The sequence below is a fragment of the Talpa europaea genome, assembly GCF_964194135.1.
Source record: "Talpa europaea genome assembly, chromosome: 7".
Taxonomy (NCBI): Eukaryota; Metazoa; Chordata; class Mammalia; order Eulipotyphla; family Talpidae; genus Talpa; species Talpa europaea.
This window is the reverse complement of record NC_140074.1, coordinates 75209798-75227377: the sequence shown is the minus strand read 5'-3', so window position 1 is coordinate 75227377 and position 17580 is coordinate 75209798. Positions and strand designations below refer to the sequence as shown.

The window sequence follows — 17580 nt, the reverse complement described above, 5'->3', positions numbered from 1 at the left end:
GGGAAAGGAATCAGGTGGTGCTTTACCTCAACACCTGCAGCTCCTCCGAGGAGTCCCGAACCTCCTCCTGGAGGCGCCTCCAGCGCAGACAGGCCCTCAGCTCCTGGTGCTCCTGCGCCTGGTGGGGGGCCAGCTGAAGGGGCACAGACACACAAACTCAGTCATTGTCCTGCAGAGTCAGAGCTGCCCCGTGGAGCAGTGGCTGGCTTGTCTGAGGGTGGCCCAGACAATCTCCCCACTGCACCTTATACCCCGCCTCCCCCCATCAGAAGAGTCAGAGGTCAAAGGGGTCTCCTAGAATCAGTCACTCATTCTTAGGTTGCCTATTGGGGAGGAAACCCCTGGTCCTGAAACGACCCCTCCCTCCGCTGGCCTAGACAGAGCAGGCTTCCCTAGGGGACCATTTCCACTCATTCCTTCCAGGCTTTCATGCTTTGTCTCTGCACAGGGTGGGAAAAGTCCCCTCCATTTACCTCCTATTTTTCCCAGTCCTCAGTTTTGTTAAGGGCTGTTTACAGTGGAGCCTGCTAATGCAACCCAGATGATTCTGTTTGCATATAACCAGAAAGAGTGTACTGCCTGGATCACTCTGGGGGAGGGGAAGGCCATTGCCTCCTGCCCTGTGCTCAAAATCAGCTGCTGTCATTCCAAATGCTCACCAGGCCCCACAGCTATAACATCCGCAAGGGAGACCAACAGAATTTCACTGGGTAGGAAAATGTCATTGGCTATGGGCACTTCTGGAAATTACACGTCCCTAACAGTTCATTTAGCTGATATTTACTGAGTCTCTGCTAGGCCCTGGGCATATATGGACAAAGGCCTTACTCTGAGGAGTCCAGGGGAAAGACACATGAGAACATTAACCATTGGTGTTCAGCGATGGTAGAGGCTAAGAACCCAGATACCCCCGTACACACATGGTGGGGCCTGAGTGGGTCCTCAGGAAAAGCAGGAGTCAATCAGGAGGACGAATTTCAGTCAGAGGGAAGGCAAGGTGCCTGAGGAGAGCATGATGGGCTTAGGGAATGGTAAGGGATGTGGTTAGGCTGCTATCCTGGGACGGACAGAGGTGCCAATTAACCAGCAGAGGTCAGACGATCAACAGACTTTGTGTGCCCTGTTGTTCTGGCCTGAATTGTGTCTCTCTCACCCGCCAAATTCACATATTGAAGGCTTAACACCCAATGTGACCATGTTTGGAGATGGGGCTTACAGAGGAAATTAAGGTTAAATGAAATCATAAGGGTGGGACCCTAATTCAACAGTACTGGTGCCTTATAAGAAGAGACACCAGAGCTCTCTTTCCTTGTGTGTATAGGAAGCCCATGTGAGGGCAAAATGAGAGGTGGCTCTCACCAAGCCAGGGAAGACAACCTGAAACCAAGTCTGTCTGCACCTTGATGTTGGACTTCTTGGCTTCCAGAACAATGAGAAAGCAAACATTTGTTAAGTTTCCTCTTCTGAGGGTTCTTATGCAGACCCAGCTAACAAAGACATCCATGAAAGAGTTCAGATTTTATCCAGGTTGATGAACGAGTAACAGGATTCAATCTTGCAATGAACTCAATTCACTTCTCCCTGCAGAATGCCTCCCTGAGTAGAATGTCAGCTTCTAGCTCCTTGCTCAATGATGTCCCATTCCTTGACGCTGCTGCGCTTGTTAATGCTCAGTGCTGTGGCATGCAGCCTCATTGGCAGAACAGGGACAAGTGTCCTCATATCCTGTTCACTGGGGGCCAGGAGACTCCCACAGTGGCATACCCTTCCCTGCTCTGAAGAGTGCTCCTTTCTCACTGGGAAAGTGGACTGTGCACACTCTTTAGGGACCAGCGGCAACTCAGTACATCCATCAAAGAAGGGGTCAGGGTGACGGATGTGCTCTGGAAGTTTTGTACTGGAATCTAGATTGGCCACTTTGCGTCAGGGGCATCTGTGTTTCCACATATTGAACCATTATTGTATGAACCTTGAAGGAGAGGATAATGGATTGTTCCCTTGTCAAGTTGAGGGGAAAGGAGGGATAGAGAAACTTCAACTCCTACTTTCCCTTTGAGATCCACCTCAGAGAGTCACCTCCTTCAAGAAGCCTTTGTGGATCTACTCAGACCTGGCTTCTGGCAACCCTGAAGTTTCATAATATTTGCTATTCCCTTCTCTTTTGTATCATATTTCCTTCTTCCCTGCATTGTGTGCTTTTCTTATCTTCACAATGAGACTATGGTCTCTTTCAGATTTGGGTTGTGTCTTTTATACCCTTTTATCCCTACAGACCTAGCACAGAAGGGCCACCCAGAAGGCAAGCAGCAATGAGAGTCAGCCAGGTTGACTCTGTGCATCCAACAGTGGAAATGGCTGTGTTTAGGGGAGAAGCAGGACCCACCCAAGCAAAGAAATTCAGGATTGACCCACTGGAAGGGTAAAGGAGGAGCACTTTGGGGGCATTCCAGAGATAAAGGACAGAGAGACGGTATCCATCAGAAGCTTAAAATGTACTCATGGGGCCTCCCTGGTGGCCTAGGGGTTAAGTCTCAGCACTATCATCACTTCATCCTGAGTTCAGTCCCCAGCCAGGGAGCTAACCCACATACGGCACAGCAGACCTGTCTCACCCGCTGCTCCCCTCAGCAGTGTATTTCAGTAAATCTGCCTGTCCTGCTCCCCACTCTCTCTGGTGAATCCTCTTATCCCCCACACTCTGGCCTATACCCCAGTTATTGTATGCATAAATAAATAAAAAACAAATCGTTTAAAATGTACTCATGATTACTAAAAATAGCATGAATTTCATTGTCTCAGGATGGACAAACTCCAGGGAAGGGATGGTAACAGAGGCACATTTACTAAACCTATTTAGCTCTTGCTGAATGCCTACTGTGGGCAAGGTAGCAGCAAATACAAAGAGGAACAGAACAGGAAGGGAGAATTAGTGCTTCTGGCACACCCTCCACAGTGTCAGGTGCTGTGCTAAACTCATTCACACATTATCCCATTCACCCTGCGAGATTAAGTATTTTTATACCTATTTTATAAATGAGGAACTAGGGCTCTGGAAACCTATATAACCTGCTTATACCCAGAAAGCTGATGAATAACAGAGCTGGAATTCCAAGCTTGAACTAACTCTGAATTCAGACACCTCCTGAATCTGCCTTGTGGCTCACTTCCACGGGACTCTGTGTGGCAGGGGGACACAGATGTGCACACTGCTAGGTTGATGGCCAAATGTGAAGGGGGAGAGAGGATGAGTAAGACACAGTTCTGAGGACAAGGAAGAAGAAAAAAGTGAGAAAAAAGTTGTAAGTAACAGTGTGGGAGTGTAACTTTCTAGAAGAGTAGAATATCCTGAGAGGGTGATCTTGACAAACAAGACTTAATAGGCAGAAGGACCTTTAGCAAAATTATATAGGTATTCACAAACCTTGGAATTTTGGATAATATCAAATAATCCCATGTGTAAGGGGATGGGGGAGGGAGTGTGACCAAATATTATGGGCTAAAAAATAAGCAGGAAGTAGTTCAGCTACCAACTCTCAGTAGAATTGGTAACAAGTTGTTTAGAAGTTGTAAACTGGCAGCATGTTGACCAGATCTGGCCTCTGGGTATGTTTGGCTTGTATAATACGTTTTAAATTAGGAAATAGTACATAAAATTCCAATTTTAGAACTTTCCTTAAAAAAATTAGAAGCCCATGTTATTTTAAATTCTCTTCTTCAACATGATCAGAACTCAGGAGCAGCTGCCAGTTTGCCACAGTCCCCACCATTCCATAAGCTATAACACTAACAACTTCTTTCTCTATTCACTCCTTGCCAGCAGACATCTGATATTATAAACTCTAATTTAAATTGTAATCTCATTATTACAGAATACATGCATATACACGGAGTTAACGTCACCAAAACCACAACCACAAAGGAGTGATTGAGTACGCCATGGCATGACCTTTGCTTGAAATCTTCATTCAATGTCCCCTTATCATAGAGGGCCTTCTCTTAGGCCTGCTGAAAAGCTTCTGCCATTCCCACTTTCTATTTGGTCTCACTTCTTCACAGTACTCCCCACTACGTGACAGGTTAGCGATATCTTCACTTGTCTATTTTCTTTCACTAGACTGTGAACCTCTGGGGAGCAGGGACTTTCCTTCCTTGTTTATGCAGCTCTCTGTGGAATAAGCACTCAGTCCATATATGTTGGGTAAACGAGTGACTAGAAATTGAATTTGACTCTGGATGATTAGGTGTTTAGGGTCACGTTAAACCCACCTGCTGTGCTTCAGCCCAGAACACGTCCTCCAAGTGAGTGGCGAACCCTTCACTCAGCCACTCTTCCGTCCAGTCGCGGGCCCCAATAGCTAGGCCAAACCAGGCATGGGCGATTTCGTGGCAGAGACGGGTTCCACAGAGCTGGCTCTTTCCTGTTAAGGTGCTCTGGGAGAGGAAGATGATGTGTGGGCTGTGGATAATGGGGGAGAAAACACAGGGAGTCGTGTCAGAGCCTGCCCCTCGCGGCTGCCCCGCGGGTGCTTTCTCAGCCTGGCAAACCTGTTATTATCATGTGCATGCCAGATCATGACCGATAGGCCTACAGCTTCGATGCTTTCAGAAATAAAGTGGCAGTTTACGTGGCTGGCAGCAGTTCAGGCAGCCGTTTCTGCCAAGCAGTTGTCTCCGTCGTCAAACGACTATTACCTGTAATAAGTAACCTGCACCAAAGTTTTACACACACAAAAAAAAAAAAATGACAAGGCAATGGAAGCATTTACCCTGAAATCTGGACTGTAAGGGAAGAGCAGGTGTGAGAATGTGAGTCCATGCTGTCAGGATGATGATCAAAGAAGAGCCTTCAGCTGAACTCTGAATAGCTTACAAACAAATCAAGAAGTTCTGAAGAAGGCCAGGAAAAGCCGAGAAGAATGGCACCCACAATTTTCCATTTCTCACTGGGGTTGGTTATGGAGTCAGCAACTAAACAGGTGTCAGGGACGGGTTTCCAAGAGAACGAGAAAGGCTGAACTTCTGTAAGGTAAAGATTTTCAAAGGTATCATCCCCTCTCTGTAGATGCTGTATCAGCATATCACATAACAAAAACGGGAGAGAGAGCAAGAGAGAGAAAGAGCGAGAGAGCGAGTGAGTGAGAAAGAGAGAGAGAGGGAGAGAGACGAGTTAACCACGCAGGTGTGCAAATGGCTCAGGGCTGGCACCAGCCAGGGAGATTTATCTAATCTCATTTTCCATTCCTTGTTTAAAACCTCAAATACCGTGATTAGGCTGCATTGGTGGGAGGAAAGGAGGCTGAAGAGGAGAGGCAAATAGACTATCTCCTGAGCTTCTACCTTCCTTTATCCAGGACTTGTTTACAGTCTTCTTAATGAAGAATCTGCTCTTAAAAAAAAACCCTGTCTCCATCAACTGAACAAAAAAGGTTGTGAAACATTCCAAATTAAGAAACGGCACACACTGGTTCCTTTCTTCAAACACCATTTGTTTGCCATCGTGTGGGCTCCACACAAGCCAGGACTACTTGCAGATTTGTCCTCCACCCCCACACCCACGGGTACAGAAAGCCCCACCTGCATTTCCCCTCCCTCCCCAGCCTCACCCATTCAGCTCAGAGAGCTCAACTGAAGTCCCAGGAGTCATGTGTGCCAAAAGAGACGGCTTTCATGTGAAATAACAGCAGGATAGGTGCGCAAATGAAAACGCGTCTGCTGGACACTTGGAAGAGCTTACCAGAAACCTCAGGAAAGAAGAGTACAGTTGGGGTCTCGAGGACACAGGGGTGCAATGCAGCTGGCACCAACAGAAGCTCAGGGAAAGAAGGAAGGAAGGAAAGAAGGAAGGGCAGAAGGGAGGGAAGGAGGCAAGGAGGGCGGGCAAGAAGAAGGCTGCACAGGAGAAAGGGAGGAGGGAGAACGGGAACTGAGACTCACAGGATAGAAACTTCCTCTTGCTGAGAAAGTTGTCCCCTAGAGAAGACAAACTGCAACCTGGCATTTTCAAGTAAATGACCCCTTGCATGTACACTGCTCAAAAAAAAAAAAAAAAAAAAAAAGCCACAAAAATGTAGCAAGTAAATAACATTCCAGACATACTGCACTTCACCGTTTTGGCTAAAACAAAACACAAGTAACTTCAGGTCTTGTAAACAGGTTCAACAACAGGCCTGCATCAAAAGGGTCCTCTGGCCAGAACCCCAGGCGGTGTTACAGAGACTGTGTGGCTGACCCAGGAAGGAGCCTCAAACTGACAGCTGAGAAACTGCAGCAGACTGCTCAGAAAGAAAAGGCCCACTCTGCCTGGGGCGACCCACTTTGTCTCAGGGTGGAAGCCGAACCAAGGTCTGTTAATGCAAATATCAAAGTCTGGAAGGGCCTGTCTCTGGAGTGGCATTTAATTTTCCTGCCTGAAACAGTCTTTGTTGTTAACTTCCCAAACTGCAGGCACTTGGGAGACACCACCAATGCAACCTTGGTGAATCTTGATTGGACTCAGGACAGACCCTGGCATTGCTGGAATCCTTTCTTCCCTGTCGGGGAGGGAGGGAAGAATACATTTCCCACTGTCCTTTGAGAAAGACTGAAGCTGAAACATCTTCCTGGGTAGCAAGAAAAGGCGTTTCCCGGATATAAATGGGCCTATTACCCATTGAAAGCATGACCTTCTTCCTGAAAAGCAATATTCCAGTTGAGAAACAAATCTCCCTGCAGTCCAGTTTGTCCCCTAAAGTTGGGTTTGACCTGTGGGGTGGGCAGTCTGGGGTCTCATTTCCCTAGGAAGAAAATGAGTTCTTTCTTAAAACTAATATAAAACATGGAATAAGGTTCTCATACGCTTTCTAGTGGGTTGTTAACAAAAATCTGATATAAAATGATCGAAAGATTTTTCTTTAAAGGAGAAGTCACACCTCTTCTTTTGACAGTATATGTCAGAATCTCTCATGTTAAATATGATTTTAAAACTGCTTTTCTTTTTTCTTTTTTTTTTAAATATTTGTTTATTCATGCATACAAGAGCTGGGGCACAGGCCAGAGATGCGGGGGGTGAGAGGGTTCACCAGAGACAGAGTGGGGAACAGAACAGGCAGATCGACTGAAGTACACTGCTGAGGGGCGCAGCTGGTGAGGCAGGAGAGGTCTGCTGCGCCATGTGGGTAGCTCCCCGGCAGGCAGGGGATTGAACTCGTGCTGCAGAGGCTGTAGGATTGCTTCATAGTGCGGTACTTAATCCCTTGCGCCACCAGGGAGGCCCTGCTTTTCTTAATAGTGAGTGAAGGGAAGTATAATACTCTTAAATTCAAGGGGTAACAGTAAATACTCCTTTACCAGTGGGTAATCTACTTCACGTCCACCTTCAACGCAGAATGAAAGTTTAGAATTTTCCACTTCAACCTTCACTTTGATTTGTAGCTCTCACCGGGGCCCTCACTCATTCCCGCATTCCCAGAACCTTATTCATGGTCCCAATCAGGCAGCAGCTCATCCGTCTTCACTCTGACAAGGCCCATTTGAAAACGGGTTTTCTATTCTCTTTTTTTTCCCTGAAAGGGCCCGTGTCAACTGCCTCTGCAGATGCCAAATTGTCGCGATTCATCATCATTATAGAGAGCGAAGGGAAGAGAGTCACTTCAATGACACCTTCATTCTCTCTCTCTCTTTCTCTTACCACAGAGGTTATCATTTTTCCCAAATAAGAGATGGATGGCAAAGTCATGTTTTTATCTTTGAAAAAAGCGCAATCACTCTGGCTTGTATTCTCCATCTCTGTGGCTACAGGTGGCCAAGGAGGAGGCAGGCAGTAGCCCAGGTCCAGGGCATGGGGGCATCTGTCCCAGGAGGCCACCAGCAGGGCTGCCGCCCCACAAAGACCACATGGCATCCTCTGTCTGCTGTCTCACCCCTTGAGACTAAAAATACCATCTGATCTGAAAACAGTTTCTCAAGACTGTTCCTCAAGCTATCTCCCCACCCAGATTAGAGGGCTGTGTCCGTTAATTTAAAACATGCTTCTAGCAGAGGAGGAAGGAGTGCCTTCATTACTCTCAGGAGCAGCTCCAATCCTTCGGGGGGAATTCAATTTGGAACGGAAATGGAGAATTTCATCAGATCTTAAGTAGGGGCTGGTGTGTGATTTATTTCTGTTTTGTCCAGGGAGACGTGCCCGGCACAGCCCATCTCACTGCTCGGGAGAGGTACAGCACTTAGCAGCTCCAGCTCCTGCTGCTGCCTCAGCGGGTTAGAGCTGCTGCTGCTGCTGGGACCAGGAGGGCAGGAAATTACTTTGGCTTAATGACAAGAAGAGCCTCAGGCCACCCCTCCCATTACACTGGAGCAGGTCCCAATTCCCCTCAGGGGGAGCAGATTCACTTTTTATAAGGCTCTTTGGAGGTGCATCCAGGAAACAGACTTGGATTCATCAGGCTTGCACTTCTTGTGGGTTCAAGGCTTTTTTACAATCTCAACAACACATGGAACCCAGTATCCTGCTACAGAAAGTAAGGAAAAAGCCAGAAATAGGAAACTGGGGGCTCCTTTCCCTCCAAAGTCAAACTGGAGAGTTAGAGTTAGAAGGGCCTCATAATCATGTGGAAGTGAACTTAATTACTTGCTGATTTAATTTGGACAATTGAAAAGGAGACTCATAGAGGCCTGGGGCAACCTGAAAGGGAGGGCAAATCGACCTATGAAGTGGAGTCTTTAAACTGAAGCCCAAGGAGGTGAGGGGATGTTCTTTGGGGAATCTGGGACTTTCTGGAGCCTGAGGTAGAAACCAGTTCTAAAAACTTGATGGAGTAAACTTACTATGTCTGATCAACACAGGGACCTGGGTTCATGAGAAAAGAGTTGATGTTGGTCAGTATTAAGTTTTCCGTTAAAAATTCTGAATAGCAAATAGGCTGTACACATCTACTAATTCACCTACATGAATTTTGGCCCAAACTGCCATTATGATTACAACAGAGAGTGAATGAGTGAATATGTTTTTCTACAAAAACATATCCTGATTTTGCCTGAGTGCTTGCTGTGGGTTAGGCACTGAATTTTACATATATCACCTAATCTACTCTTTACCCCACATCCCTAGTATAGATTTTATTTTTATCCCCATTTTATAGATGACAAAAGGGAGATACAGAGAGGTAAAATGACTAGTCCACGGTCACAGAGCTGGCAAGTAATGGAGTCAGTATTTGTATTCATAGTCTTGCCCCTTAATCTTTAATCTAACTCACTCTGCCCAAGTCACTGTTCACATCTGTGACTTCAGGACTCACACCCAGTGCTCTCCCAGGAGCTGCATCTTTAGAGTCTGCATCCATCCAACAAAGCACCAACTGGCATCTGTTTCCTAAATCTATATCACAGCCAGAACTAGCCACAGGTTACCAGTCCTTTTGACTAGCAAAGCTCCAGCCTACCTAAAAGGAAAAAGGAGGAGGAGCATCTCTACTCCACCGCTGATGCCCCCAAACAGGCAAAATTTCCAAATGCAGCACCTCTTTCTTCTTAACGGTGTTCTATGGGAGGGGTTTTTCATGGGCCACTGCAAGGGGATGCTTAGATGAGCAAACATAAGGGTCTTTGGGCCAGTCCCTACTATACACAAGAGCCCAGGAAGGGCAGCACACAGCCTAATGCCTCTTCCTAGTCCTAAACTCTCACCTGCTTTTGATAAAGCCTGACTTTATTCCCCTAATAAGACTATATATTTTAGAGCAGTTTTAGGTTCATAGCAAAATTGAGCAGAAGGCACAGAGATTTCCCAGATGTCCCCTTCCATATGCACAACTGCCCCCACTATCAACATCCTCTATCTGAGAGGTACATCTGATGAACTGACACCAATGCATCATTAGCACCCATACTTCATAGTTTACATTAGGACTCATTCTTGGTATAAATACATCCTGTGGATTTAGACAAGGGCATAATATCATGTCTCCACTATTATAGTAGTATCTAACAGTAGTTTCACTACCACAAAAATCCTATGATATGTTTTTCATGAAGGTTACAAACTTGACAGTTACAGGAGGCAAAGAGGTGAAAAAATGAGGTGAATGGACAACAAAAGTCAATTAGGAGACGGGGAGTAGACAGAGAGACAAAAAAAGACAAATAGATGGAGTAGCAGACAAGAAGGCAGGGTAGGTAGGCAACAAGATGGGAGAAGTAGACAAGGAGACCAAGAAAGTAAACAAGGAGGAGGGGGGAAATAGACAAGAACAAGAAGGAAACAAAGATATGAAGGATACTGGTAATAAGCCAGAATTACACTAATACCAAAACCATGCAAAGACAACACAAAAAAAGAACACTAAAGGCCAATCTCCCTAATGAACATTGAAGCAAAAATCCTCAATAAAATCCTTGGCACAGACTCCAACAATGCATCAAAAAAATACATCACGATCAAGGGGGATTTATTCCAAGGGCACAAGGATGGTTCAACATCTGAAAATCAATTAATGTAATCCAACACATTAACAAAAATAAAAATAAAAAACCATATGATCATGTCAATAGATGCTGAGAAGGGATTTGACAAAGTTCAACATCCGTTTATGATGAAGGCAGTTGACATTCTCGGGATAGAAGGAACATACCTCAACATGATAAAAGCCATATATGACAAACCCACCGCCAATATTATTCTTAAAGGTAAAAAGTTGAAAGCCTTTCCTTTAAGATCAGGAACACGACAAGGATGTTCACTCTCACCACTGCTTTCAACATAATACTGGAAGTCCCAGCCAGAGCAATAAGACAAGAAAAAGACACACAAGGAATCCAAATAGGGAAAGAAAAAATAAAGCTATCACTATTTGCAGACAATATGATTATATAGAGAACCCTAAAAACTCCACAGAAAAACTAATCAAAACAATCAACCAGTTTAGTAAAGTAGCAGTATATAAAATCAACACACAAACAACCAATCTTAAGAAGAAATCAAGAAAGCCATTTCTTTTACAATTGAAACAAAAACAAAATAAAATACTTGGGAATAACACTAAAAGGGATGAAGGACCTTTACAAAGAAAATTATAAAATATTGTTAAAATAAATAGAAGAAGACACAAAGAAATGGGAAGACAACTTCTGCTCATGGATTGGAAGACTTAACATTATCAAAATGGCCATCCTACCAAAAGCAACTTACAGATTCAATGCTATTCCAATAAAAATATCAATGACATTCTTCAAAGAAATAGAGTCAATATTGATGAAATTCATATGGGGGGTCACAAAAAAAAACCTCACATAGCCAAAGCTCTCCTAACTAAAAAGAAGGGGAATGCACTCCCAGACTTCAGACTGTCCTCCAAAGCCGTAATAATTAAAACAGTATGGTACTGGAACAAAAAGAGACACACAGACCAATGGAGTTGAATAGAAAGCCCAGAAATAAACCCACGTATTTATGGACAACTAATCTTTGCCAAAGGAACAAAGAATATGCAATAGAACAAGGACAGTTTGTTCAGTAAATGGTGCTGGGGAAATTGGATCACCATAAGCAAAAGAATGAAACTAGACTACTACCTCACATCATGCACAAAAACAACTCAAAATGGATAAAAGAACTGAACATAAGACCTGAAACCAAAAACTATACAGAAGAAAATATAGGTAAAACACTGTAAGACATACATCTCAGTAACATCTTTAAATACTCATCTTCCAAAGCAAAGAAAGTTAAGGAAAAGATAAACAGCTGAGACTACATCAAACTAAAAAGCTTCTGTACAGCAAAAAAGACATTAACCAAAACAAAGAGACACCCCACTGACTGGGAGAAAATTTTTGCTCTCCATACAACTGATAAGAAAGTCATCACAAAAATATACAAAGAACTCACATTACTCAATAAAAACAAAGTAAACAATCCAGTCAAAAGATGAGCAGAAGAACTTAAGAGGAAATACAAAATGGTCAACAGACATATGAAAAATTGTTCAACATCCTTCATAATGAGGAAAATACAAATCAAAACCACGCGATACCACCTTACACCAGTAAGAATGGCACATATTAAAAAACTAGCAACAAAAAATGTTGGTGAGGATGTGGTGAAAAAGGAACTCTCCTACACTGCTGGTGGGAAAACAAACTGGTCCAACTGTTGTAGAGCAACCCCGATACAACACAACCACTATGGAAAGCTGTGTGGAGGTTCCTCAGACTACTGAAAATGTAACTACCATATGACCCAGCAATTCCACTTCTAGGGATCTACCCAAAGGGCATAAAAACATTAATTCAAAAGGACACCTGTACCCCTGTATTTATAATAGGCAAGACTTGAAAACAACCCAAATGCCCCAAAATAAATGACTGGATCAAGAAAATGTGGTACATATACACAATGGAATACTATTTAGCAATCAAAAAAGATAAACTAATGGCATTCACAGCAACATGGATGGAGCTGGAAGGGATTATGCTCAGTGAAATAAGTCAGAAGGAAAAAAAAATATCGATGGTTTCACTTATGGAAGGAATATAGGGGGGACCAAATAAAGGATCATGGAAAAAATAATAAGAATAAAAACCACAACAAAACAAAAATAAACAGACATCTAAAAAACATAGATATTCTGCAGGGGAAGGGAAAGGAGAGGGATCAAAAGGAGGGAGGGAAGAGCCCAACGGACTATGGTGATGGTGCATGGGTGAACTGGTGGTGGAAAATTCTATGGGGACTACACCTGAGAACAGAAAGCAAACACCAAAATAAATAAATAAATAAATAAATAAATAAATAAATTAATTAAATATTTTTTACAAGGTAAGAAATGGATAACTATAGAGGAAAGTAGACAAGAAGAATAGGGAAGCAAACAAAGGGATGGAAGAAGTAGAGGCAGGAAACAGGTAACATGAAGAAAACAGAAAGAAGGAAGTAGATAAGAAGATGGGAAGTGGATCAAGAGATAACATTCAAGAAAAGGCAACTATAGAAGAGAAGTAGGAAAGAATAAGGGGGTGGGTAGAGCAAAACAAACAAATCTATGGACAGGAGCTACAAATGTACTATCTCCTATTTAAAGCAGTAATCCTCAGAGAAGATGTGTCTGTTTTCATTGCATGATTAGATGTCATGACTGATCTACTAGGCTTCTGATAACAGTGGGGAAGAAGAAGGTGCAGTGACTTCTTGTGAGGCACAAGGGGCTGGAAATACTAAAATATTTTTACTATCATTATCATTTTGCTTAGTGTTGGCGTTGGCCTACTGCTTATAAGAAAAATGATAGGGTGGTAACTATAAAACACAGAGATCCCCTCTGGTAGAGTGGTTGGCTAGAGAGGTGGTTTGTTTTTATGGTGATTCGTCCATGGAGAATGTGGTCTACATCTAGCCCAGAATGCTAAATGAAGGCAGTGCCAGCACCCAGTATTAGGAGTTGGCTACACCTAACTCAGGCTGCCTGAAGAAGGTGGTTGGGGTTGGTATCTAGTTTTTGTGCTCATCTAAGAAGCTAATTAAAGCTGCAAGTGTATTTTGAAGTTTCTATATGTTTTAAAGCTATGAATCAGAGGCAAAACCAGTATCTGAGTGAATTTTCCAACTGAATTTAGACTCCTTTCTCTCTGAAACATAAAGCATTTATATTCAAGTTTAGGAAAAAATAACTTTTTTTGAAGTTACTGAACACTCTGATGTTCGGACATACCTAAACTCCATGAACAGTATTTATTGTGGCTGAATATGTCTTTTGAATCATCTCTTAAATTACTTGTGAACTGAGAGCTGTGCATTTTCTAGAGGATCTGGAGAACTCTTCTGGTAAGTAATTACCAATTAAAACATGTTGGCAGCCTCCATTGGAGCACACGGATGACAAAATGTGATTCTTTCCACTGCCTCAACCCCCACTCCTGTCCTCCCCAACCAGGATGATGATGTTTGTTCCCATAAAAAAAAGCTAATAAAATTAGCCTCCACTGTGATATAGAGAAAATCTTTATTTAATAAAATAATGCATTTTGCTTCATTCCCAGAACAGCAATAAAATGGTGAAACTGAGAACCATAATAGCTCATCCAACTGGTTTTTGCTGCATGTACAACTCTGTCATTTGTGGTCATGTGGAAGCTTGAAAATCTGCTTCATGGAGGGACACATTGGGAGAGCTTGCACCACTCTCAGTAACAACAGTGTAGTTAGGGTTTCCTTTTAAATACAGGGCAAACACTCGTTGGATACAGAAATCAAGTCCCATGTTCCTTGTCTAGAGACAGAAATTGTGGTGATTGCTCAAAGAGCACTCAGAAGTGTAACTGGTGAGTCGCTTCCACAACAGAGAGCAAGCAAGCTATACTGGTAAGGAAGAAAACATGTGTGTCCCCTGCCAGACAGTCACAGTGTCATTAGCTTCCAAAGCGGGAGGTTACTTTTGGCAGGAACAAACACAAGAGCTACCCCGGGATACAGGGTATCAGAACCAGTTCTGTCACTAAATCAAAGTTGGATGCAGGACAAGAGAAGACAATGGAGCAGAGTTCAAGGATTCCATGACAGTTAAGATGACGATGGTAGTGGTGAAAAAAATGGAGAAAAAGGTAGAGAAAAAGAACAGGAACAAATAATGCTGATGGTAAGCTCTCAGCTAGTGCTTGCTGTCTCCCAGGTACAGTGCTCAATATTCTGTGTTCACTAACTCACTTACTTCTAACTGCAACCCCTCCAGGGAGATATTATTACAGATTTCCCCAATATTTCAAAGTAGAACATTCCCGGTTTTTGTTGTTATTGTTGTTGTTGTTGTTGTTTGGGCGGGGGAAGAGTCTGGGAATGTAGTTACTATTAATTCATAATAATTTTTGAGTGTTCTGGGCCTCTCTGGTGGTGCAAGGGGGTTAGCACAGCACTGTGAAGCTAGCATTCTGAAGTTCGATCCGTGGCCGGCCAGGGAGCTACCCACATGGCACAGCAGATCTCTCCTGCCTCGCCCACTGTTTCCCTTAGCAGTGCATTTCGGTCAGTCTGCCTGTTCTGTTCCCGACTCTGTCTCTGATGAAACCTCTTACCCCCTGCACCTCCGGCCTAAACCCCAGTTCTTGTATGCATAAATAAATATAAAAAAAAATTTTTGCGTGTTCCTAGACCCAAAATATAACCTTACAAATCATACCAAATAGGATGATGGGGGAAACCTATACTCCCATTCTACACAAAAATAAACTAAGCCTTGAAGAAGCAATATCACTTTTCCAGGATCCCATAATTAGTATGTCACCAAGCTGATTCAAACACAGGCAGCCTAGCTCATGTTCATGTTTTGCTTGATCACACCAGCTTGTTTCAGAATCACCTAAAAGTACAGATGCTAGATAAATGGACACTAAGTTAAATCTGAAACATAGTAAACAACAAGTAATTTTCTAGTGTATATTCTATCCAATATGTGCTATACCTTGCAACCCTATTTGGAGACTTGTTAAAACAGATTGCAGGGGGCCTCCCTGGTGGTGCAGCGGTTGAGCACTGGGTTGCGAAGCTGTCTGCAGCCTCTGCAGCGCTGATTCAATCCGATCCCTGGCCACTGGCAAGGGTCCCACATGGCGCGACAGACCTTTCCTGCCGCGCCCGCTGCTCCCCTCTGCAGTGTATTTTGTCAGTCTGCCTGTTCTGTTCCCCGCTCTGGCTCTGGTAAATTCTCTTACCCTCCTGCGCTTCTGACTGTACCCAGTGCTTGTATAAATAAATAAATAAATAAATAAACAAACAAACAAACAAATAAATAAATAAATAAATCTTTAAAACAACAACAACAAAACAGATTGCAGGGTGCTACCTCCAAAGATTAATTTGCCTTGGGTGGGGCCTGAGAATTTGCATTTCTTTGAAGTTCCCAGGTCATGCAATGTTGGTAGTCCCGGGATCACACTCTGAGAACCACTGTGGTGACTGAGTGGTGTTAACTTAAAAAAAAAAATCCACTGCTAAGGTTTTCAAGTGGGAAGAGTTCACCTAGAAATCTGGACTTTCAAGTTACATGAAAAATTTTAGGAATCTGGCCATGCTATGCTCGCATTCCTATGTAGCAACTGCAGCTGAAGAACAGCTGACCATTTTAGAGGGGGCTTAAGTTTTCTAGCTCCTCACCACTCCCTCCTATTTCCCTACTACTGACTGAGTCCACTTGTCATTTAGTTATGTATGCATAACTCTCCCCCTCTTTGTACAGCAGGATTAACAGGAAAGTGAAACATTTCTTCTATCTATGTCCCCATCAAAAGCAGGCAGAGAATACCAAGTGTTTTCTCACAGGATGCTCTTCGTATACACCAGTTATATTTGCTGCCTGACTACTCAGAGGCATTTAGATTTAACCTCAGTTCTTATGAAAAATTCCACTATCACACTTGCTTACAACTATTAAATAGTTTGTTAGCAAACATCTGCTTTGTGGAGAGGGCAAAAACACAAATTTTAGGCTAGTTCAAGTCAAGTCACTACAAGTTCCATATTACTAAGGATAGAATTAATTAGGTTGTTGTATTTTTGAAATCCAAACACAGTTTCAATTATTACTAGTCACTAATGGCTTATAATGAAGGCTGAGATTGTTAGCTAAGCAAACAACTGGCATGTTTGTTTAAAGTATAAATAGGAGGAAAATTCATGAATTAAATCAATGAATTCACTGATTGTTCTCCCTGGGTTGTAAAGGAGCATTCAACTGTCACAATATATACCACCACCTTTGTTAAAAGGATTAGCTCTCTGGAGTTATCTTTATCTGACCAGAGATCTTTCTGGTGGTTGCTTACACAGTAAATGTCTCAGAATTTTGAAACTGCTCATCTGCATCAATAAGTGGTTTTAAGGATAAGGGATCACCTGGTGATTGGGATTGGGGGTTCATAAATGACTGTGCTTTTAAGATTCTAAGATATAGCCATGATTCTTTAGCTCAATTTGTGATTCCATGAACACATCAATGTGACATGCTTTTGGAGATATAGGGACAGAATGCTTCATATTTTCCAAGATGGGCCCAGAAACTATGGGTACAGATGGCATTCTCAGAGGTATTAAGCTTAAGAGCATTTCCCTTTGAAAGGTAAGAAACCTCACCAGATACAAAAATAAGAAAATAAAATGGTTTGTTCTCCAAAGTCTCCTGGTTTTAACTAGCCTTTTCATTTAAAGTCACAATCCTTGCATTTTTTTCTCTCCAAATGGAATGCATCAGGGTTTGTTGGATATCTATAGCTAATCCATTATCTGCAGAAATCCCCTTTCTCTTGGATGGTTCCCTTGATCTGTCATTCTTTGGAGTGTTCACCATGGTAAAAGCATAGGAAAGGATCATGGGGATTTTTTTGCCTAAACAATTCTAAATGCTCATGTTCCTATTCCTGGAGGTTGCTTTTTGTCATTTGCAAGGCACCTGGACCTGTTTGGCATATATTCAGCTGCAAGGAAAGAGAGAAGATAACTAAGGCTGATGTGGTACCCACAGGACAGGTTTTCTTTTTCCTACACCCACCCCCCCCCCGGAGGAGGGTGGCTGTTAGGTCTGGAGCAGTAAGAGCTCCAGGTTTTTCTATCTTCCCAAACAG

At 43.1% G+C, this 17580-nt stretch overlaps 1 protein-coding gene across 2 annotated transcripts in view; it reads right to left on the bottom strand.

Annotated features, from left to right (window-relative positions):
* Positions 1-17580, bottom strand: part of AOPEP (aminopeptidase O (putative)) — a gene marked incomplete at both ends in the record, with an annotated part of 347198 nt that overhangs the window by 155263 nt on the left and 174355 nt on the right. For both annotated transcript variants that reach the window (XM_084237515.1, XM_084237516.1), the window contains 2 exons: positions 27-133; positions 4267-4456. In XM_084237515.1, coding sequence (XP_084093641.1) covers positions 27-133; positions 4267-4456 — 297 coding nt within the window. The remainder of the gene's footprint in view (positions 1-26; positions 134-4266; positions 4457-17580) is intronic.